We start from the raw sequence: 24,408 nt of genomic DNA, 5'->3' as shown, positions 1-24,408 counted from the left end.
TTTCATTAAAAAATACAGTTCTACTATTTCTACTTCTACAAACACTCTATATATACTGTATGACTATGTATATATCCACAAACCATAAAACTACAGGATTATACTCTATAAAATAATTACATATAACTCACTAATTGTATAACACTGTTACACAATATATATATATAATTACTTTTTCTAGCCAATTCCTACACCCATACTTATTTCTCTGCAAAAAATATCCTGAAAGGTTCTTGCCATTTTAAAGCTGATAGATTCTTGGAGCAGAGTATTCAGTTTACAGGCCATGATGTCACTCACCACCTGTTTCTGTCTGTTAAATTCGGCCATCTTTGTTACAGAAAGAAAATCAGAACTCATCATTTTTCTTAATTCAATTTGTGTCTTTTCGGTGTTCTTTTGCATCATTCCATATGGTTTATAACAAACATGTGATTTTCTTTTTCTTTCTTCGTAGATTTGATTTTGGGGAAAACTCATTTTAGCAGGTTTTGCTAATACAGGCTTCTGATAAGATTTTACTCTGCCTGTCTTTCCAAAATTAGCACAATTTATTTTCCTTTCACGATTCTCGTGTTTCCTGGCAAAATCTAGAAATTGCGCACATTCAAACAAAGAATCTTTTTGTGACGCAATAACACGAGATGCAGGATTTAGAAACCAAAATTTGCTTACAAAACTCCTTATGAGGGACGGTGTTTTGACATTCTCACTCAGCATTTTGTACAAACGTTCATATATGGACATGAACGTAAAAATACATTCCTTCCGACCAATCCTTAATTTTTGAAGAATATCAATATCTGGATGATTTTCATTTGATGAACAAAAAATGAGAATTTTTAATCTGTCCTTATCAGTTAAATTCTCATGTGTTTCACCAGATAACTTTAAAGACAATCTCCTTGCAAAATTTACAGGGATCCACATTTTGAACAACTGATTCTTCTCCTCGTTAGATAAATCAAAGTTATCAGAACAACTTTCAAAGATCTCAGAGTTTCTATAAACATCTATTTTGTTGTCATAAGCAGGAATTATTTGGCATATCTTTATCAAATCCTTCCTCACACTAATTCGGATTTGGGCCTGTGAGTCTTCTATTTTTAGTGGTACGTCTTTCCCTTGTACGTCCTCTACGTCAGTTCTGAAGTCTCCTCCTACGTCTCCATCTTGTTCCTCGTCTGCAAGGTCACCTTCAATGACTGCTACTTGTAACTGTTTCTCCACATTACAGTGAATCTCGGGAATATCACTATCCTCTACACAATCATTTTTGGATTTCTCTGACACAGATCTATGAAATATATCTACCATCTGTAGAATATTTTTTAATCTCTCTCTTTCTCTATTGAAAAACTTAGAATCTAACCTCTGATTCTCGAGTTCACACTCGGCATATAAACTTAACCATAAAACTTCTGAATTAGAATTGTCTACAGACTTAAATTTCAATTTACTCTGCTTAGCAAGACAATTAATGACATCCATTTTATCTTACCTTGAAATGTCTCAGCTCCTTTGATGGACAACGCTGGGTTCCTGTCTTCACACGTCTGGCTTAGGTCTGGTACTTTTGGCACTTGTAGTACTTCTCAATCTATCTGGTACTTCTTACTTCTAGGTTCTATGTGATTCTTGTAAGTAGTGGAATTCCCGATAACTTACACATATGATTTGACGTTAGCAAAGTCCAATCCCCCGTGTGCAAGTTGAGGGAAATCCGCAAAAAAGTACAAAAATTCAGATCTGGCTGGCTCTCCAATGTAAAATAATGCATATCCTGTAAAATATTCAGGACTAGTTACCAGATAAAAATATAGTGGTTTATTTGGATTCTTCCATCAAAGAAAGGTTATTACAGAAAAACAGGTGAATAAAAATAGGTGAAAGAGAAATTGTCCATTAGATCATGCTCTGAGATCCCAAATGGCAAAAGCAACATGTATCCTTCTTCTCTCCAAGATCCCACATGGCAAATGGCGTCTGTCTCTCTGTTCGACTTCTTCGTACTAAAGTAACATACCAGCTGTTGAGTTATGTCATCTTGCGTCTGTCTCTCATGATGGTGAGGGAAGAAGACAGTGACCTCTACAGTTAGCCATGAATTATATACGTCTCCTAAAGCACGTGGTCTCTACATATATGGAGCTGTCTTTCTACCATGAGCCAAGCTTAAAAATAGCCTATGTCATGTAAGCTAAAGCATTCTACAGAACTGAGTCTTATAAGAAATTAACGGATTATTAATATTTAACAGGTTGCCACAATATTGCATTAAATAACGGGTGTTCAAAAAAAATTGTATCTCCACCAAAATGTCATTAAAAACGTCAGCTCGGCACGTAAAAAATAATCCCTCACCCAACCCAAGATCACGAAAAATGGAGATGTGACGGGTATTGGAAAATGGCGCAATTCTTTTATACTTTACCTAATAAAGAGTTCTTTTTACCGATAAATGTTTGTTTTGGGTCGATTATTTTCTGTTGGTATTTGGTTTAACCTATAAATCTCCCATATAATATTCTCACCTTGAATTTATTCTATAAAACTCCCATATAATATTCTCACCTTGAATTTATCCTATAAAACTCCCATATAATATTCTCACCTTGAATTTATCCTATAAAACTCCCATATAATATTCTCACCTTGAATTTATCCTGTAAAACTCCCATATAATATTCTCACCTTGAATTTATCCTATAAAACTCCCATATAATATTCTCACCTTGAATTTATCCTATAAAACTCCCATATAATATTCTCACCTTGAATTTATCCTGTAAAACTCCCGTATAATATTCTCACCTTGAATTTATTCTATAAAACTCCCATATAATATTCTCACCTTGAATTTATCCTATAAAACTCCCATATAATATTCTCACCTTGAATTTATCCTATAAAACTCCCATATAATATTCTCACCTTGAATTTATCCTGTAAAACTCCCATATAATATTCTCACCTTGAATTTATCCTATAAAACTCCCATATAATATTCTCACCTTGAATTTATCCTATAAAACTCCCATATAATATTCTCACCTTGAATTTATCCTATAAAACTCCCATATAATATTCTCACCTTGAATTTATCCTGTAAAACTCCCATATAATATTCTCACCTTGAATTTATCCTATAAAACTCCCATATAATATTCTCACCTTGAATTTATCCTATAAAACTCCCATATAATATTCTCACCTTGAAGTTATCCTGTAAAACTCCCATATAATATTCTCACCTTGAATTTATCCTGTAAAACTCCCGTATAATATTCTCACCTTGAATTTATCCTATAAAACTCCCATATAATATTCTCACCTTGAATTTATCCTGTAAAGCTCCCGTATAATATTCTCACCTTGAATTTATCCTATAAAACTCCCATATAATATTCTCACCTTGAATTTATCCTGTAAAACTCCCATATAATATTCTCACCTTGAATTTATCCTGTAAAACTCCCATATAATATTCTCACCTTGAATTTATCCTATAAAACTCCCATATAATATTCTCACCTTGAATTTATCCTATAAAACTCCCATATAATATTCTCACCTTGAATTTATCCTATAAAACTCCCATATAATATTCTCACCTTGAATTTATTCTATAAAACTCCCATATAATATTCCATCCTTGAACGCACGCCGCGTGCATCATGTTTTTGTACAATCTGTGAATAATATATATAGGTTCTTCTCATCTGAGTTATTTTTGAAGGTCAACAAAATACGATTTTCCTGTCATTCATTTCTCACACTCTCGGTATAATAATGACTTTTCCCTGTGTGGGATTTTTGATAAAAAGGTTGACAACTAGTTGGACATCCCCTTCTCATTCCTCATGTTTGGTCCTGTTAAAAATAAAAACACTTACACAAACCTCCCATGGTGGCTCCATTTCAGCGGTGTTGGCACTTGTGTTCTTGGGTCTCTTTTGAGGTTTTTACATCATGTGAGCCCTGTGCCCAATCAGCGCTGACGTCACTGTCCCCACCTACGTCCGAAGGAAGGAACAGTGAAGCTGCCGCTGATTGGGTGCAGGGCTCGTGTGATGTGAGAACCTCACATAAGCCTCGGGACAGTGAGTCTCGACACCGCTGAAGTGGAGCCGGCACGCCAGCGGAGTATGAATGTTTTTATCTTAATGAGGCCAAACATGAGGAATGAGTTCACTGAAAAAAAAAATATATACCGTATTTTTTGGACGATAAGACGCACCTAGGTTTTAGAGCAGGAAATTAGGAAAAAAATTAACGCAAAAAATGTGGTCAACTCTGTACTTAATATCCCCTATCCTGGTATATATGGTCCCTTCACTCCCATCCTGATACACATGGCCATCTCATCCTTACCTAGTATGCATGGATCACTCATCCCTATCCTGGCAGGAATGATCGCCCTCATCCCTATGCTAGTATGATAGCCCCATCCCTATCCTGGTGTGCAGGGCCCCCATCCTTATCCTGGTATGCAGGGCCCCCATCTCATCCTAGTATGCAGGGCCCCATCAGAAAATATTAAAAAAAAATTACACTTACCTACCCAGGGCTCCCTCACAGCGTCCTGCTCCGATGCCAGCAATTGTTTTAGGCTATGTGCCCACGCTGCAGAAATGCTGCAAAATTGTCTGCAGCATTTCCACAACTCCCTGCCGTGGGTAAAATGCATGCGGAATTTGCAAGCGTTTTCCGGCAAAACACAAGCATTTTGCAAGCGTTTTTAGCTTGCATAATGCTAGCACTTTCCAACCGATTTGAAGCATCGCTTGAAAAAGTGATAAACAGGTTGGTCCCACTTGTCAAGCATAGTGCTTGACAAGTGTGACCAACTTTTTACTATTGATGCTGCCTATGCAGCATCAGTAGTAAAAGATAGAATGTTAAAAATAAGAAAAAAATATGTGTATACTTACCCTCTGTTGGCCCCCAAAGTCCTCCCGGTCCTTAGCGACGCTGCCAGCAACTTCCGTTCCCAGGGATGCATTGCGCGAATGACCTCTGATGACGTAGCTGTCACGCAACCGTGACGTCACAAAGGTCATTTGCGCAATGCATCCCTGGGAACAGGAGTTGCTGGCAGCATGGCTGAGGGCCGGGAGGACTCCGGGGGCCGACAGAGGGTAAATATAACCATTTTTTTTTATTTTAATTCTATTTTTTTTTTACAGGAATATGGTACACAGGGCATGGAGGAAAGTCTCCTCCAGACCCTGGGTACCATCCGCACATGAAGCACTCACTTTACGTATAGTGGGCATAGCCACATGTGTAAAGTGCGCTTTTCAATGCAATCCTATAGCAGCGGAATCGCCGAGATTCCGCAAAATTAATGGACATGGTGCGGATTTTACCGCAATGCGATTCCACAGCGAAAAAATCCAAGGCATGGGCACAGCAATTGCGGACTCCCATAGGATTGCATGGGAATGCGTTGTTATAGCGTTATTTGCACAGCTGCCGGAGTGCTCACCGGGACTGTTCATCAGAGATAGCGGTGAGTATTCATTGTTCTTCAGTAGCGCGCAGTGTCAGCCACTGGCTTCCTGCTGCTGCCAGCGGTCACGTGTGCCGCTACATAACAGAAATGAATATTCATTGGATTCATTCATTCATCAGGAGACTATTTGATATTGAACTATATTCAAGCGGGACTAGATGAAGAAAACCCTAAAATCATGTATCATGTTATCCGAAACAGTCAGAAAACTAGCCCCATATTGGCAGATCCCAGACCTCAGACTATATACTGTGTAAGTTTATAAGCCCCTCCAGAGTCAGGAATAGATAGTATGTGAAAATACAGTATATACCGCTCAGGGAACACTTACCTTTCAGAGATAATTTCCATATTCATACTAAATAATGGCACAGATCTCCCAGACATTATGACTGCACATATCCCTAGTCTGTATAACGATATTGCACTCATTCCCTGACAGACTGCAGCATGGCCATTAGTTAGAAGCTGCTAATGATCTTTGGAGCAGGTAAGTTTTCCCTGAGTGGTACGTATTGGGCCGTCTGAAGACTGAGTTTAGTCTAGGATAATTTGTCTGCACTACTAATTAACAGCAGTTACATTACCAAACTAGGGCAGTCCCTATAGGAGAAAAACACAAGAATTATACTGTATTGTCACATACTATCTATTCCTGACACTGGAGGGGCTTATAAACTTACAAAGTATAGTGTGAGGTCTGGGATCTGCCAATATGGGGCTAGTTTTCTGACTGTTTCGGATAACATGATTCATGATTTTAGTTTTTTGTCTAGTCTCACTTGAATATAGGTCAATATTAAATAGTCTCCTGATGAGTCGCCTTTGGTGAGGACGACGAAACCCATAGAAATGAGAGTCTTGGAGAGTGAGTGTGTATACATCACCTCACCCTATGTACTGTACTGAACTGTGGGGTACATGTTTTTTCTTTTAGTCACCTATTGACTAACCTTCAGGGGATGAATTATGGGTATAGTTTTATACTTGGAATTAATAAAACTTAGTTTTATCCTTTTGTCAGCAAACATGAGGAATGACAAGAGACAACCCATTTAAGAAGATTCAATTTTGGCTAAAACTATTCCAACATTATGAACACAAAAAAGGCTTCTCCCCTATGTGACATCTCTGATGTTTATTAACAGTTGACTTCCAAGAAAAACATTTCCCACATTAAGAAAATGAAAAAGGTTTCTCCTCTGTGTGACTGCTCTGATGTCTAACAAGAAGCGCTTTCCGGTTAAAATATTTCCCACATTAGCAGGAAAAAGGCTTCTCTCCTGTGTGAGTTCCATGGTGATTAACCAATTGTGATTTTCGGTTAAAACATTTCCCACATTCTGAACATGAATATGGCTTCTCTGCTGTGTGAATTCTCTGATGTGCAATAAGAGTTGAATTCTGAGTAAAACATTTCCCACATTCTGAACAGGAAAAAGGCTTCTCCCCTGTATGAGTTCTATGGTGTTCAACCAAATGTGATTTCCGGTTAAAACATTTCCCACATTCTGAACATGAATATGGCTTCTCTGCTGTGTGAATTCTCTGATGTGCAATAAGAGTTGAATTCTGAGTAAAACATTTCCCACATTCTGAACAGGAAAAAGGCTTCTCCCCTGTATGAGTTCTATGGTGTTCAACCAAATGTGATTTCCGGTTAAAACATTTCCCACATTCTGAACATGAATATGGCTTCTCTGCTGTGTGAATTCTCTGATGTGTAACTAGAGTTGAATTCTGAGTAAAACATTTCCCACATTCTAAACATGAAAAAGGCTTGTCTCCTTTGTGAGTTCTTTGGTGTTCATCAAGATGCCATTTCTGGTTAAAACATTTCCCACATTCTGAACAGGAAAAAGGCTTCTCCCCTGTGTGAGATCTATGGTGAATAATAAGAGTCCCTTTGTGCTTAAAACATTTCCCACATTCTGAACAGGAAAAAGGCTTCTCCCCTGAGTGAGTTCTATGGTGAATAATAAGAGTCCCTTTGTGGTTAAAACATTTCCCACATTCTGAACAGGAAAAAGGCTTCTCACCTGTGTGAGTTCTATGGTGATCAACCAATTGTGATTTCCGGTTAAAACATTTCCCACATTCTGAACATGAATATGGCTTCTCTTCTCTGTGAATTCTCTGATGTGTAACAAGACTTGAATTCTGAGTAAAACATTTCCCACATTCTGAACATGAAAAAGGTTTCTCCCCTGTGTGAGTTCTCTGGTGGGCAACAAAATGTGCTTTGTGTGCAAAATATTTCCCACATTCTGAACATGAAAAAGGCTTCTCCCCTGTGTGAGTTCTCTTGTGGGAAAGAAAACATGATTTCTGTCCAAAACATTTCCCACATTCTAAACATGAAAAAGGCTTCTCTCCTGTGTGGATTCTCTGGTGTTCAACACAATGTGATTTATTGTTAAAACATTTCCCACATTCTGAACAGGAAAAAGGCTTCTCCCCTGTGTGAGTTCTCTGATGTGCAATAAGATTTGATGTATTTATAAAACTTTTCCCACATTCTGAACATGAAAAAGGCTTCTCTCCTGTGTGGGTTTTTTTGGTGTGCATCAAGATTCCCTTTGTGGTTAAAACATTTCCCACATTGTGAACATGAATATGACTTCTTTGCTTTAGGAGCAGTTTGTGTTTTAATGCCTCTTTTGTGACTTTGATTTTCCTTAGTAGTCAATAATGAATCAGAAGATGGGACCTGTTTCATAGGATCAGATGACAGATCTTTGCTGTGAATGGATGATGATATATCTGGAGTAATGGCATTCACTTCATCTGTCAATGGAAAAACAGATAAGGCAGGTTACAGTTAATACAATAGTTAGGGTTACTGTTAGGCTAAAGTAAGGGTTATTGTTAGGGTGACTGTTAGGCTAAAGTCAGACTAAAGTTAGGGTTACTGTTAGGGTTAAATGGTTAAAATGGCCCGTCAGTTTTATAGTGCAGAGGAGGCTTATGCACTTTTATGTTCTGACAGTGAAGAAAGTGCAGTGTCAGATGGCGATGTGGATTTTGAGGGCTTTAGTAGCAGCAACAGTAATAGATCAGAAATGAGCAGTGATTCTGGTCCATCCTCACACACAAGGACCAGTACAACAAAAAGGAGAAATAGCGCTTCTGGAGAAATGTCTCCAACTCAGGGAACAATGCCCAGTACTAGTGCTGTCCCTAGTGCTCTTGCATTGGCGCACACCAATGACAAATTGCACTACAACTTTTGGGGTCCAATTTCTCCTGTTACCCTTTGGAAAAAAAATGGAGGGTGAAAAGATCATTTTTTGTGGAAAAAACATGACTTTTTATTTTCACGGCTCTACGTATTTAACTTCTAAGAAGCACTTGGAAGCTCAAAACGCCCATCACACATTTCCTTGGGGGGGTCTAGTTTCCAAAATGGGGTCACTTGTTGTGGGTTTCCACTGGTTACACACATCAGGGGCTCTCCAACCACGACATGGCAACCGCTAATTATTCCAGCATATTTTACATTCAAAAAGTTAAATGGCGCGCCTTCCCTTCTCAGCCCTGCAGTGTGCCCAAACAGTAGATTTCCCCCACATATGGGGTATCATCGGCATGCTCAGGAGAAATTGCAAAACAAAATGTATAATCCATTTTCTCCTGTTACCCTTGCGAAAGTAAAAAAAACTAGGTCTAAAGGAAATTTCTTGTTATAGAAATGTTTATTTTTTCCTTCCACATTCCATTCATTCCTGTGAAGCACCTGAAGGGTTAATAATCTTCTTGAATGTGGTTTTGAGCACGTTGAGGGGTGCAGTTTTTTGAATGGTGACACTTTTGGGTATTTTCTGTCATATTGACCCCCCAAACACTTCAAATGTGAGGTGGTCCCTGAAAAAATGGTTTAGTAAATTTTGTTGTAAAAATGAGAAATCGCTGGTCAACTTTTAACCCTTATAATCTCCTAACAAAAGAAAATTGTTTCCAAAATTGTGCTGATGGTAGACATGTGGGAAATGTTAATTTATTAACTATTTTGTGCTATATGACTCTCTGATTTAAGAGCATAAAAAAATGTGAATATTGCAAAATTTTCAAAATTTTTGTCAAGTTTCCTTTTTTTAACAAATAAAGGCAAGTCATATCAAATAAATGTTACCACTATCATAAAGTACAATATGTCACAAGAAAACAGTCTCACAATCACCAGGATTCATTGAAGCATTTTAGAGTTATGACCTCATAGAGTGACACTGGTCAGAGCTGAAAAAATTGGTCACAAAGGCAAAAACAGGCTCTGGCATGAAAGGGTTAATATTTTGTTGCACAACCTTTTGAGGCAATCACTGCGATCAAACGATTCCTGTAACTGTCAATGAGACTTATGTGGTGCTCTGATTACATATTCCTCTGTATTGGCTTATGACAGGTCGCTGACCCCTCACTGACCTGCCCCCATTATTACATAATGCATATAATAGCATTGATATTATTGGTGATAATGCCTATAATATTGTGGCTATTGTGAGGCTTAGAAAAAAAATTACATCCAGCAAATTATCACCGGCGATGGCGGCGCCTGCGTAGTAGCGTCTATAAGAGACTACACTCATCACTGTCCCCAATCTCCTCTTTTTCCTGTACTGATCTGGCTGTTCATCACTACAACGACATTCTTAGAAGCACCTTTGACCAAGTAGCGCCCCTCACCCTCAGAACTTCCAAACACAGAGTAAAACAGCCCTGGCTCACATCGCAAACTCAACTTCTCCAGCGATGCTCTAGGAGTGCTGAACGCCTATGGAGAAAAACCTGCACACCAGAAGACTTCATCCACTTCAAATTTATGTTAAGAACCTATAACGCTGCCCTTCACCTCGCCAAACAGAACTACTTCACCACCCTGATCTCACTAGCCAACAACCCCAAGAAACATTTTGACACCTTTCACTCCCTCCTCAGGACAAAAGCACAAGCCCCTATCACTGACATTTGTGCTGATGACCTGGCCTCCCACTTTACAGAAAAAATAGATAATATCCATCAGGAAATCTGCACCCAACCACCAAGTGCTGTGATTCCCATGGCTCACTTTCCACATTTGATCCCATCACAGAAGAAGTCTCCAGACTCCTGTCTTCTTCTCGTCCGACTACATGCACGACCGACCTCATTCCCTCACATCTCCTCCAGTCTCTCTCTCCAGTCATCACAACTCACCTAACTACAATCTTTAACCTCTCCTCGGGCATTTTCCCATCCTCCTTCAAACAAGCCATCGTTACTCCATTACTAAAGAAACCCGCTCTCAACCCATCCTGCACTAACTACAGACCAGTCTCCAATCTCCACTTCATCTCTAAACTTTTGCAGCGCCTAGTCTACTCCCGGCTTACCCATTACCTCTCCACTCACTTCCTCCTAGACTCTTCACAGTCCGGCTTCCGCCCCTACATTTGACTTAAAATGCACTCAAAGTGACCAATGACCTTCTGACAGCAAAACGCAATGGTCACCACTCTCTGCTCATTCTTCTCGACCTTTCTGCATCTTTCGACACTGCTGATCACCGTCTCCTACTCTCTAGGCTCCAATCACTGGGCATTTAGGACACTGCTTTCTCCTGGTTCTCTTCCTATCTTTCCGACTGCTCCTTCAGAGTTTTGTTCTCTGGCTCCACGTCATCTCCTCTTCCTCTCAATGTCAGGGTACCTCAGGGCTCAGTCCTTGGCCCTCTTCTCTTCTCCCTCTACACCACCCCAATTGGACAAACCATCAGCAGATTTGTCTTTCAGTAACATCTTTATGCTGATGACACACAATTATACATGTCATCCCCCACCTTAGCCCCGCTGTACTACAGAACTCCAGTGACTGTCTGTCCGCAGTCTCCAACATCATGTCCGTTCTCTATCTGAAACTCAACCTCTCAAAAACGGAAATTCTTCTGCTCCTGCCTTCTACTAATCTCCCTAAATCTGACATTTCCCTCTCGTGGGTGGCACCATAATAACGCCATGGTAGCAGGCGCGCTGTCTGGGTGTTGTTTGACACCAATCTCTCCTTCACATCCCATATACAATCTCATGCCCGCTATTGCCGCTTACACCTAAAGAACATCTCTAGAATCCGCCTTATCACCATGGAAACAACAAAAACCCTCACTGTAGCATTGATCCACTCCCGCCTGCATTATGGGCAGCATGGTGGCTCAGTGGATAGCAACATCTGTAAGGAGTTTGTATGTTCTCCCTGTGTTTGCGTGGGTTTCCTCCAGGTACTCAGGTTTCCTCCCACATTGCAAAGATAGGGAATTTAGATTGTGAGCCCCATTGGGGACAGTGATGATAATGTGTGCAAACTGTAAAGCGCTGCGGAATATGTTAGCGCTATATAAAAAATAAAGATTATTATTACTGCAATGCTCTATTAATTGGCCTCTCCGTTACTCTACTATCCCCTCTCCAGTCCATCCTTAATGCTGATCTGTCACAGGACAGTGATATCCCACCTGGGACTATTTAATAAAGTTAAAAAAAAAATTAAAAAAAAGTGTTAAAATGATTAAAAAAAAAATTGCCAAATAAATTAGAAAAAAAAAAAATATTCCCCCAAATAAATGCATTTTTTGGAAATAAAAAAAAAAAAAAAAAACAATAAAAGTACACATATTAGATATCGCCGCGTCCGTAACGACCCGCCCTATAAAACTGTCCCATTAGTTAACCCCTTTAGCGAACCCCTTAAAAAATAAAAAAAAACGAAGCAAAAAATAATGATTTATTATCATACCGCCAAACAAAAAGTGTAATAACGCGCGATCAAAAAGACGCATATAAATATCCATGGTACCGCTGAAAACGTCATCTTGTCCCGCAAAAAACGAGCCGCCACACAGCATCATCAGCGAAAAAATAAAAAAGTTATAGCTCGCAGAATAAAGCGATGCAAAAATAATTATTTTTTATATAAAATAGTTTTCATTGCATAAAACCGACAAAAATATAAAAAAAGACCTAAATGAGGTATCGCTGTAACCGTACTGACCCGAAGAATAAAACCGCTTTATCAATTTTACCGCACGCGGAATGGTGTAAGCGCACTCCCCCAAAAGAAATTCATGAAACGCTGGTTTTTGTTCATTCTGCGTCCCAAAAATCGGAATAAAAAGCGATCAAAAAATGTCACGTGCCCGAAAATGGTACCAATAAAAACGTCAACTCGTCCCGCAAAAAATAAGACCCCTCATGACTCAGTGGGTCAAAATACGGAAAAATTATAGCTCTCAATACGTGGTGATGCAAAAACTATTTTTACAATAAAAAGCGTCCTTTAGCGTGCGACAACTGCCAAATATAAAAACCGCCATAAATAGTAAATCAAATCCCCCGTTATCACCCCCTTAGTTAGGGAAAAATAATAAAATAAAAAAAAAGTATTTATTTCCATTTTTCCATTAGGGTTAGGGCTAGGGGTTAGGGCTAGGGTTAGGGCTGAGATTAGGGTTAGGGGTGTGTTGGGGTTCGGGTTGGAGTTAGAATTGGGGGTTTCCATTGTTTGGGCACATCAGGGGCTCTCCAAATGCAACATGGCGTCTGATCTCAATTCCAGCCAATTCTGAGTTGAAAAAGTCAAATGGTGCTCCTTCCCTTCCAAGCTCTGCCATGCGCCCAAACAGTGTTTTACCCCCACATGTAGGGTATCAGCCTACTCAGGACAAATTGCAAAACAATTTTTGGGGTCCAATTTCTCCTGTTACCCTTAGGAAAATAAAAAATTGGGGGAAAAAATGATTTTTTTATTTTCACGTCCGAGCGTTATAAACTTCTGTGAAGCACTTGGGGGTTCAAAGTGCTCACCACACATCTAGATAAGTTCCGTGGAGGGTCTAGTGTCCAAAATGGGGTCATTTGTGGGGGGTTTCCACTGTTCAGGTACATCAGGGGCTCTCCAAAGGCAACATGACACCCGCAGACCATTCCATCAATGTCTGCATTCCAAAACGTCACTACTTCTCTTCCGAGCCCCGAGGTGTGTCCATACAGTAGTTTTCTCCCACATATGGGGTATCAGCATACTCAGGACAAATTGGACAACACCTTTTGGGGTCCAATTTCTCCTGTTACCCTTGGGAAAATAAAAAAAATGGGGACTAAAAGATCATGTGTGTGGAAAAAATACGAATTTTTTATTTTCACGCCCGGGCGTTATAAACTTCTGTGAAGCACTGGGGGGTTCAAAGTGCTCACCACACATCTAGATAAGTTCCTTGGGGGGTCTAGTTTACAAAATGGTGTCATTTGTGGGGGTTTTCCACTGTTTTGGTACATCAGGGGTTTTCCAATCGTGACATGGTGTCCGATCTCAATTCCAGCCAAAAACGTCAAATGGCGCTGCTTCCCTTCCGAGCTCTGCCATGCGCCCAAATAGTGGTTTACCCCCACATGTGGGGTATCAGCGTACTCAGGACAAATTGCACAATAACTTTTAGGGTCCTGTTACCCTTGGGAAAATAAAAATTGGGGTGAAAAGATCATTTTTGTGGAAAAAATATGATTTTTAAATTGTACCGCTGTACGTTATAAACTTCTGTAAAGCCCTTGTGGGTTCAAAGTTCTCACCACATATCTAGATAAGTTCCTTAGGGGGTCTAGTTTCCAAAATGGGGTCACTTGCGGGGGGTTTCCACTGTTGAGGTACATCAGGGGCTCTCCAAACGTGACATGGCGTCCGATCTGAATTCCAGCCAATTTTGCATTGAAAAAGTCAAACGGCGCTCCTTCCATTCTGAGCTCTGCCATGCGCCGAAACAGTTATTCCCCCCCCCACCAATCAGGTATCAGCGTACTCAGGACAAATTGCACAATAACTTTTGCAGTCCAATTTCTCCTGTTACCCTTGGTAAAATAAAAAAAATTGAACCAGAAAAAAAGTTAGATGTTCATTTTTTTTTAAATATTCAAAAAAATTCCTGTGACGCACCTAAAGGGTTAATAAACTTCTTGAATGTGGTTTTGAGCACCTTAAGGGGTGCAGTTTTTAGAATGGTGTCACTTTTGGGTATTTTCTATCATATAGACCCCTCAAAGTGGCTTCAAATGTGATGTGTTCCTAAAAATAAAATGGTGTTGTAAAAATGAGAAATAGCTGGTCAACTTTTAACCCTTATAACTTCCTAACAAAAAAAAATTTTGGTTCCAAAATTGTGCTGATGTAAAGTAAACATGTGGGAAATGTTAGTTATCAAGTTTTTTGTGTGCCGTATCTCTGTGATTTAAGGGCATAAAAATTCAAAGTTGGAAAATTGCGAAACTTTCAAAATTTTTGCCAAATTTCCGTTTTTCTCACAAATAAACGCAAGTTATTTGAATGAAATTTTACCACTAACATGAAGTACAATATGTCACGAGAAAACAATGTCAGAATCACCGGGATCCATGGAAGCGTTCCAGAGTTATGACCTCATAAAGGTACAGTGGTCAGAATTGTAAAAATTGGCCCGGTCATGAACGTGCAAACCACCCTTGGGGGTGAAGGGGTTAAAACACATTTGTTCAGAGCGGCCTATCACGTTCACTAATCAAAGTCATTGTATGTGTAAGTGTGCGTGTGTATCCCATTCACTATCTCCATCCATCCCTCAATCCCACAAGATGGTTGGACCATCATTGTAAATACACCATTGTAAATACACACCTGTACTCTGTATCTCCCCCACCTCATTGTAGATTGTAAGCTCTCACCAGCAGGGTCGTCTTATTTTGCTTTAATTATTGTATTGTTAACATTGTTACTTATGACTTGTGTTTTGAAACTGTTAAACTGTAAAGCGCTGCGGAATATGTTGGCGCTATATAAATAAACATTATTATTATTATGTAATAATGGGGGGCAGGTCAGTGAGGGATCAGCGACCTGTCATAAGCCAATACAGATGAATATGTAATCAGAGCACCACATGAAGCCCCGCCCACAGCCCCGCCCCAGAGCACGAGAATCTCATTAACTGAAAACTACAAATACAGATTACACAACAGTAAACCAGAGTTGCCCTCATTTATGGTGGACCATTGGAGCTACTATGGATCCTGAGCAGAAGATTAGAGAAATAATATTGCTCCCCATTTCAGGAGAGATTGTGCAGTAATCTAAATTCCTTAGGATCAGAAACAATGTAATTTATGATGTGGAGTGAATCCATGACACCAGGGCTGGAGCCAACACATCTCCTGCAGGCGGGAATAAATGTATATTACAGCCCTCAGCCACGCACAGCTTAGAGATCTATCAGGGCACAGGTGGAATGTTTGTCCTGTAGATTATCACAATCCTCCTGGAAGTTAGTTGGTTTTAATACAAATTGAAAAGTCAGGATAAACGGAAACTCTGCTGTTATTGGACAGAAATTCACACTTGGCCTCACTGCACATTTACTGGTGTCACTCATAAAAGGGAAGATTGGCCAGAAAGACTGGACCTGGTCTTGTAGGGACCATGAGACATTCAGCAGCACAGAAGGGAGAGAAGATTCATCCGATAAGATCTCAGGGATCTAGGAAGCCAACAGCATCATTACCCTCCGCTTTCTCTTACAGGCCCAGCATGTGATTTCCTATCTTGTCAGCACATTCTACGTACGCTGTCATTTGGCTTTATAGTTACAGAGCTGGGCAGGTAACGGTCAGCGTCTCCTAATGTGAAGGAGAGAATGGCTGATGAAATTATTAACCCTTACATAAGTCAGTTCAGATATGGTGTACCAAGATGGCATCTGTGTCTTCAGACAACACCCTGGAAGGAATCCTTGGAATGCAGAAGCTGAGATACTGGATACCATATATGGAAGTGAAGCTGAAATGGACCTATCATAGACTGACACTGGCTACTCAGAAGATTGTGTGACACCCATTTCCTGTCTCTCTGTCATAAGAATAAACTTCAGTTGTGTGCAAGCCTTTGCTGAGAAAGGAGTAGACATCTAACTCTGTGTTCAGTGTGACTCTTGAAGCGTGCACTCGGCCTCTATTGGGTCAGGTACAAGCAATCATATAGATCTCGCTTTAAGGGATCACCCTCACACTAATCCCAGGGGTTAGGCGGATCCTCCAGGTTGTAAGTTCTATAGAAAAGGGCTTTCAATGCCCAAAGTCATTTGAACAGTTTTGGGTGGAGGAGAATGTTGTGGTCTAGAGGCAAAATGGTGATCATGGTAATACGGCAGGACTACCACACCGATAAAGCAGCCACAGCCGGTGACCGAGAGGAATCTGTGACTTCTCTGCATTCAGTGGTTACAACTCACCTGGGTAGTCATATGTGGGAATCTCCTCTTTACACCACTCATCTTCTCTCACATATGTCTCTGTAGTATTAATATGGGTCAGATCTTCACCCTGAAACAAATATTGTAAAAGTCACAGACAGATGGAGAAGTCCCATCTATGATCAGCTCTAATCCTGCCATCTCCACCGTTCTCATTACACAAGTATAAAACATATAATACTGGTAGATACAGCAAGACTGAGCACAAGACCTTCACAGCTGTCTACACATCATAGAGGAGATCTCCTGACACCTTCTCCATCTACCTGATGATCCTGAGGAACATTGGGATCTTCTTGCTTACAGTCCTGTGGAAGAAGAGGACGGGGACATCTCTCTGGTGTTGTCCTCTTACTGGATAGATCTGGAGGAAACACATACAGGGATTGAATTCATTCTCTACATACAGATAATTATAGGCCGTGTGTATATAGTCCTATTACCTGGAGATGTGAGGAGCTGGGGAACCTCCATTATGACATTCTTGTACAGATCGCTGTGTCCTTCTAAATACTCCCACTCTTCCATGGAGAAATAGACAGCGACATCCTGACACCTTATAGGAACCTGACACATACAATGATACCGTCATCCCCCGATCCCTTCATAGCGTTACTGTATAATGTCCCAGCATTCCCAGCAGTGTCACCTCTCCAGTCAGCAGCTCAGTCATCTTGTAGATGAGTTCTAGGATCTTCTGGTCATTGATGTCCTCATGGATCAGGGGTTGAGGTGGAGGCCCCGTGATTGGGCTCAAGGGTCTTCCCCATCCCTCAGACACAGGGTCCTGACAGCGATCACTAGAGGTCTTCCTCACCACTGTGTAATCCTGGTTATGGAGAGACACATGAATAAATCTCACTACAGACATTTCCAGAGTCCTCACCTCTCCAGTTCTGTCCATCTGTTATTCCCATAGATAAGAATGATGTAATGTGAGGTCATCAGAATCTCTCACCTCTCCAGTGAGACAGAAGAGGATCTCTAGGGTGAGGTGCAATATCCTCTCCGCCATCTTGTCTCTGTCCATATCCATCCTTGATGGGTAAATCAGGAAAATTCTCTTCTGTAGAAGATCTTCACTGAGAGGATCCGATATTGTAGAGACCTGAATGAGAAGAAGATGATCCGATGTAACATCAAAAGAATCCTGTGTAATAATACAATTACTGGAGATAATAAGAGAAACATATGAGGAGATTTATTATCTTACAGGGTTTAGTTTTCTTCCCTGACATCTACTAATAAAACCTATATATTTAGGCCACAGACAACAAGCAGCTTCCTCCTCGGAGTCGGCAGCTGAACATGTTCCTCATAGACTCATCTTCCATAACGCTAATTCTCGTCTCATTACCGACACTGGAATCGGCATTAGCAATACTGCAGGAGATATTCATTACACGTGACATGAGAAATAACTCCTTCATGATGAGGACGACATCTTCATCTTCTAATACGGCTCTAGAGACAGATTTGGCCAGAGTCGGTCACTGCCTCCATCCCCACCGGCCGTCTATATGAAGGTTTCCCGTCTTCCCCACACTGGAATCTTCTATCACGTTAGATCTCAGCTCTGAGTCACACACAGAAGTTTGAGGCTTTTAGAAAAGATTTTTTGTTTCCACAATCAACGCGGACAGAAATGATTGGATCCCAAAGTCTCCATGTACAGTGATTTATGGGGATTATTTCTGGCCTAAGACTTTCCTATATTACAAGAAAAACTCCAGAAAAAGCCGACATTAAAAAGTTTCTAATGAAAAATTGGCTCCAACAATTCTTGTAAAAAGAAAAACATAAAGCAGAAGACACGTTTTACTATTTTTTAACAAGTGAAACATTTTTTTTTTACAAATTAACTCCTTTTGGAACCATAACATAGATGTACACCGCAGGGACGGCACAGGAGCGGCTGCAACAAAAACCATGGCAGTTTAAAGGGAAGGTGCCATCAAAGCCGGATGTGGCGTTGGCGTGCTTTCCACTTGCCGGATGTGGTATTGGCGTGCGTTCCACTTGCCGGATGTGGCGTCGGCGTGCGTTCCACTTGCCGGATGTGGCGTCGGCGTGCGTTCCACTTGCCAGATGTGGCGTCGGCGTGCGTTCCACTTGCCAGATGTGGCGTCAGCATGCGTTCCACTTGCCGGATGCGGCATTGGCGTGCGTTCCACATGCGGCATTGGCGTGCGTTCCACATGCGGCATTGGTGTGCGTTCCACATGCGGCATTGGCGTGCGTTCCACATGCGGCATTGGCGTGCGTTCCACATGCGGCATTGGCGTGCGTTCCACATGCGGCATGTGGCATTGGCGTGCGTTCCACATGCCGCATGTGGCATTGGCGTGCGTTCCACATGCCGCATGTGGCATTGGCGTGCGTTCCACATGCCGCATGTGGCATTGGCGTGCGTTCCACATGCCGCATGTGGCATTGGCGTGCGTTCCACATGCCGCATGTGGCATTGGCGTGCGTTCCACATGCCGCATGTGGCATTGGCGTGCGTTACACATGCCGGAAATAAAAGGCTGTGGACCGCGCATCATCAAGCCAACTCGGTTGCATATTCTACTTCTATGTGGTTGAAGAAACCACAAGTTATTTTGGCGTGCGTTCCACTTACTGGAAACACTAGGTTGTGGAGTGCACGCCTCTGCCTCATGGGACACAATTAGTAGTCCGCCTTCATTTGAGTGTCGCAGATTTTTTCCTTGCGGCTCACGCACCTTTATGGCACCCTGGTGTGCGTTTCAACCACCGGAAGTACCATGGTATGTATTTCATACTCCCCTCCCCCCCCATTTAGCTCAGCACTATGGCACCTGACCTCCTATCACAAGGATAAGTCCCCTGATGACTCAGCTTGGAAGAAACGCATTGGGCCCTTCCATGGGGGTGTGCAGGGCTTGTTTAGCATAGGGGGAGCTGTGGACAGTCAGGGGGGAGTCTTGGGGATAGACTACTGTTAGCCCTTTAGGGTCTTGTAGGGAATTTTCTTCCCCTTGTCCTATATGGAGCATCCTGGACCCAGGATCTCCTTTTCCTCCCGCACCCCCTTCATGAATGGCTGAGCTTGTGCCTTTCCTCACTTATTGCTCTGGCATATTTCGGGTGGTAACTCTATTAATGTCATCCAGATTCCAGTCATTACTGTTATATGCAGCCAGAATCTGTCAGTCATTGTTTGCGGGGTTCTGTGGGATTCTCCCAGATCCATAACGTGAGATTCTGGGACTTGCTGGTTGCAGTTTGGCCATTGCAAGTGGGAATCATTCCTCCTGATCGGGCTGTGCTCCTCACGCCCCTTTATTTGTGACTTCACCGATACATTTATATTAATTCACTCTGGGGGACACAAAATTGTTTTTATCCTACTATCTTACTAAAGGTTATGTTTTATCTCCCGTCCACCACACTCCAGCGGTGATGGAAATATATACATTTCATACAGATCTCACTTGCATATATCCTTATATACTGATAGACACATTTTCATAGCTATCTTGAACCTTATAATCAATTGCTGAAAATGACCTACTAACCCCATGAGCCAGTCTGGAGAACCAGCATAGTCTCATGGTAGCATTGTCTTGTGATATATCAGCCAGCCATGGGAAAGGAGGAAGTTGGACCAGATGCACTAGCTGATATCGGAGGTTTGCTGACATTGCTAGACAATGCATAAGAGTAAATCATATGATGCTAAATCACCCTCATGTCGGACACTGCCATATAAGTTCATTTACTCAAATAGTCAATAGCATTAAAACACAAACCTTATGTTAATTGACTAACCACTCCTTTCTGTATGTAATTATAAAACCATATACGCGTATGTGCAATAAACCAGCAGAGTCCTGCTGGAAAGAGATACTGCTAACAAGGTGTTTAGGGTGTCTTTTCTGTTGAGCGCTCAATGAGACTCTGTTCTAATTAGGACAGGCCGCAGCACACAGAAATATATCTATCCAAATTTCCATATCATCTGGCGCAGAGACGCGGGGCTGTGGACGAAACGCACGGGGACCCTGCTGACCAGAGAGACGGAGGTGCCGACTAAGGCCTTGGCTCATGGGGACGGAGATTTGCGCAACTCCATAAGGTAAGAAAATCTGGTTATCTTACCAGAATGTCCCCTGTGCCCAGTCCGGGTCTGTACCTCTAGCCGGTCAGGTGTGGTCACCACCGCATTCCCAGGTAGTGTAAAAGTCCACACCCTTATCCAAACCCTGGGATAAGCCAAGGTGTCTGCTTTGGGTCCTGTTTGTGTCTAGATCCGGGATAGAGCTGGTGGAACGGTGATTGATTGTGCATGTGGTTGCTGGGAAACCGATATCTGAGATTCAACTTCCCCTGCTAAGTCCTCACAAATAAACCTGTACACAGGGAGGACAGGAGAAGCCTATCCAGGTATGGGTTGTGGGGGCTTAGAGAGATATCACTAGTCTAGTCTCCTATCAAGCTATCACATATACACCCATGCATCGGAAGGGACAGGAGTACCCAGATCGCCAGGCACGTGGTAGTGTTTAGCTTGGGGGAAATATCGCAAGCCAAATCACTTGACAGGTTGCCACCGATTCACCTGTACATCGGAAGGACAGGAGAGGCCAGCCAGGTACAGATGGTGGCAATTTTGTGGGAGTTATCACTGATTCCTGTTACCGGCGGGACAACCGGTACAGTGTGTTAACATTCCCGGGTGACCGAGCGTAGTACACCAAGTGTGATTGGCAGTTGTTGGTTACCAGAGCTGCTTGTGCTACGTGTCACTAAAGAGGGCCTCGATTTCTCCCCGGACGTCTATATGTGCATCAACGAAGATCTGAAGCAGAAAGTTTTTTTCCTTTTCTTTTACACTTCCTCTTTTGCCCGTAGGGTGCTTCTCTGATATTTTTCATATTGTCACATTTGTTCTGTACTCTGCTTTTCCCTTGTTTTATCTTGCATTTGGTGGAAGTTTTTTACTGTAGTGTGAGAATTTTTGGGAATGCTGGGTTGTTGAATATATACCATTGTCTCAGTTTGCTCTTTTGTTTCCATTGTTCTCAGAAGATTTTACTGAGAGATGCAGGCAGAGGAAAGGGGAAGTGTGTGTATCCTCCATTTGTGCACGGACATTTTATTGCTGGAAGTTGTACTGAATTTTGGATTTTTGATTTCTTTTTGGAGGTGTTCTTTTCAAGTTTTACCAACTTCTTGAATATTCTTTGTTTTCTTTTTTCTCCATTTTTTGAGTTTTTATTAGCTTTCCATTTTCTTTTGAAGTTTTTATAAATATTTTGGTTTTTTTTTGCTTTTTTCTTTCCTTTTTAAGCAAGTTTAAAAAAAGGGTTGTGAAGTTTTTGAAGTTTTAATCACCTTTATCTTTGAAGTTTTTGGAATAGACATAGTAAGTGTTATTCAGAAAGTTAAGAATGTAGATTTACAGGGGCAGCTTTTAAGCTGCAGCATGGCATAATGCATTAAGAAAAAAGGGAAGTTAGTTGAGCTGAATTGAAGTCCGCGTTTTATAAAGTGGCAGCGGATTTACAGCATAGAAGTACTGAGAGTTAGGTGAACAGGAAAGGATTATTTTTACGTGTACAAGAGAGAAAAAAGTGTTTTCAGCGGAATTCTAAGCTGTGCCGTCTGTGAGGCACCCCGCTTCCCACTCCCCCGGGAGAAGGCACAAGTCCAAGCATGCCTTCTCTGACTGCAGAAAAGGGGAAGGAGTCCGCTGCTCCTTCCCTCTCCTCCCTCTCCACTCCTCCCTCATCTATTTTTCCTCCTATATTTCCTCCTCCCTCATCTTTTCCCTCTGTCTTTCCTCCTCCCTCATCCCCCTCGTCTTCTCTCTCCCCTCTTCTTCTATCACCTTCCTCCTCTCCTCCCTCTTTCTTTTTTCATCTCCCCACCTTTCCACTCTCTCCTCTACCCCTCCCTGCTCCTCACCCTCTCTCCCACCTCTCAGTTCATTGTCACCAGCTGGGCCAGTGCCAAATCCAGAAAATGAGGTGTCCTTATCTCCACAGGGCATCCTCTCTAAAGAGCCAGCTAGGATACCAGGAGAAGAAAGTGAAACACTCCCTACACATAACACCACAGGTGCCCCCCCAATACAACAGCTAGCAGAAGGGAGGTGTGAGTCATCAGCGTTTGCAGCTGCTGGGTCTTACAATGAGGATCCTAAGTGCCAGGCAGACCTGCAACCTCAGAAGAGGGGAGCACCCACACAATGTCAAAGTTTCTCCTCTGATGAATATGAAGAGGGGACAGCATACATGCTGCCCAGTACTAGGTGAAGAAACCCACAGACACCAAGTAGGCAGGGGCAGATAGAGCCAGAACTCTTACACTATGTGCCCTTCACCCCTAGTCAGGTGTTGAGTATTCTGAAAAATCTGCCAGACCCAGATATGGACCCCATGCCATTTTACTGAAGAATGCAGCAGAGCCAGCAAACATCTGCAATCTGGATTGATCTCTGGTCCATAATGGAATTAAAAGCAGGTGAAACACTCTGGCCAATCATGAAGGAACACTTCAAGCTTCCATCAGAATTAGATGTGCACTCCTGGGAGTCAGGATCAAAGCTAATTGAGCAGCTCAGAGAGTAGGCCAAAGCCAGACAAGCACTCAGCCTACATAACATGAGCCAGGCCGAGACAGAGTCTGTAGACAAGTTTCATGGCAGAGTGAGGCAAGTATTCCAAGACTTAGGCTTCACTATTCATGATCAGATACACAAACAAATGTTGGCAGAGGCCTTTAGGCATGGACTAAGAGAACCAATCAAGAAGCTGCTGACAGTGACCAGGCCTGAGTACAGGTCAATAGCCGTAGATGCCCTGCTCGCAGTAGCCAGAAGAATTCAGTCCCACCCAGGAGTGCGGAAGACAGCCCCTCCTATGGTGGCCACCGATGTGGAAGAGCACCCACCCTGCAGGGACGGGAGACCCATCAGGTGTTACAACTGTGGCAACCTTGGTCATTTCCGGAACCAGTGCACAGCACCCCGGCAGCCCAGGACATCACGCAGGGGAATAGGCCAAGCAAGAAACACAGGAAACAGTGAAGAACCCTGTCTATAGGACAGAGGCAAGCCAGGTCCGCAAGACATCACACCCCTGACATGTAAAATTCCATCAGCGGACCCAATACCTCAAATCTCCGGGGGTTGTCATATCTTTCCTTGTGGACACTGGTGCAGTCAGAAGTGTGATGAGGCATGTGGAACTCCCCAACCCCTCCTGCCTATCAGAACACTGTGTCTTGTGTGGGGATTGAAGGTCAAGTCAGACATTCCCAGCTTAGGGCCCCGTCACACATAGCGACTCACCAGCGATCCTGACAACGATATCACCTTGTCAGGATCGCTGGTGTGTCGCTACATGATCGCTGGTGAGCTGTCAAACAGGCAGCTTCACCAGCGATCAGTACCAGTGACACGCGGGTAACAAGCGACGCACGTCGCTTAGTTACCCGCATTGTATCTTAATTACCAGCGTGCTGATGCAGAGAGCTGGTAACCAAGGTACACATCGGGTTTCTAAGGGGCGCGCACCCCTTAGAAACCCGATGTGTACCTTGGTTACCAGCTCCAGCTCGCTGG

General features: G+C 42.1%; 1 protein-coding gene across 1 annotated transcript; it reads right to left on the bottom strand.

The window, feature by feature from the left end:
* Positions 1 to 6,641: 6,641 nt before the first annotated feature.
* On the bottom strand, positions 6,642 to 8,219 carry LOC141075933 (uncharacterized). The gene has a single exon (XM_073563135.1). It carries the CDS (start codon positions 8,084 to 8,086, stop codon positions 6,779 to 6,781), a length of 1,308 nt encoding a protein of 435 aa, XP_073419236.1. The 5' UTR covers positions 8,087 to 8,219; the 3' UTR covers positions 6,642 to 6,778.
* Between the last annotated feature and the right edge of the window lie 16,189 nt (positions 8,220 to 24,408).

This window comes from Dendrobates tinctorius, unplaced genomic scaffold (assembly GCF_039654945.1).
Source record: "Dendrobates tinctorius isolate UK_male_01 unplaced genomic scaffold, ASM3965494v1 ptg000380l, whole genome shotgun sequence".
In the NCBI taxonomy this organism is placed as follows: Eukaryota; Metazoa; Chordata; class Amphibia; order Anura; family Dendrobatidae; genus Dendrobates; species Dendrobates tinctorius.
This window is presented reverse-complemented; position numbering and strand designations above follow the sequence as displayed.

What these genes read in the sequence shown, in the direction of transcription:
- LOC141075933 (XM_073563135.1), bottom strand. Translation starts at nt 8,086, where the DNA reads ATGCACACCAAAAAAACCCACACAGGAGAGAAGCCTTTTTCATGTTCA.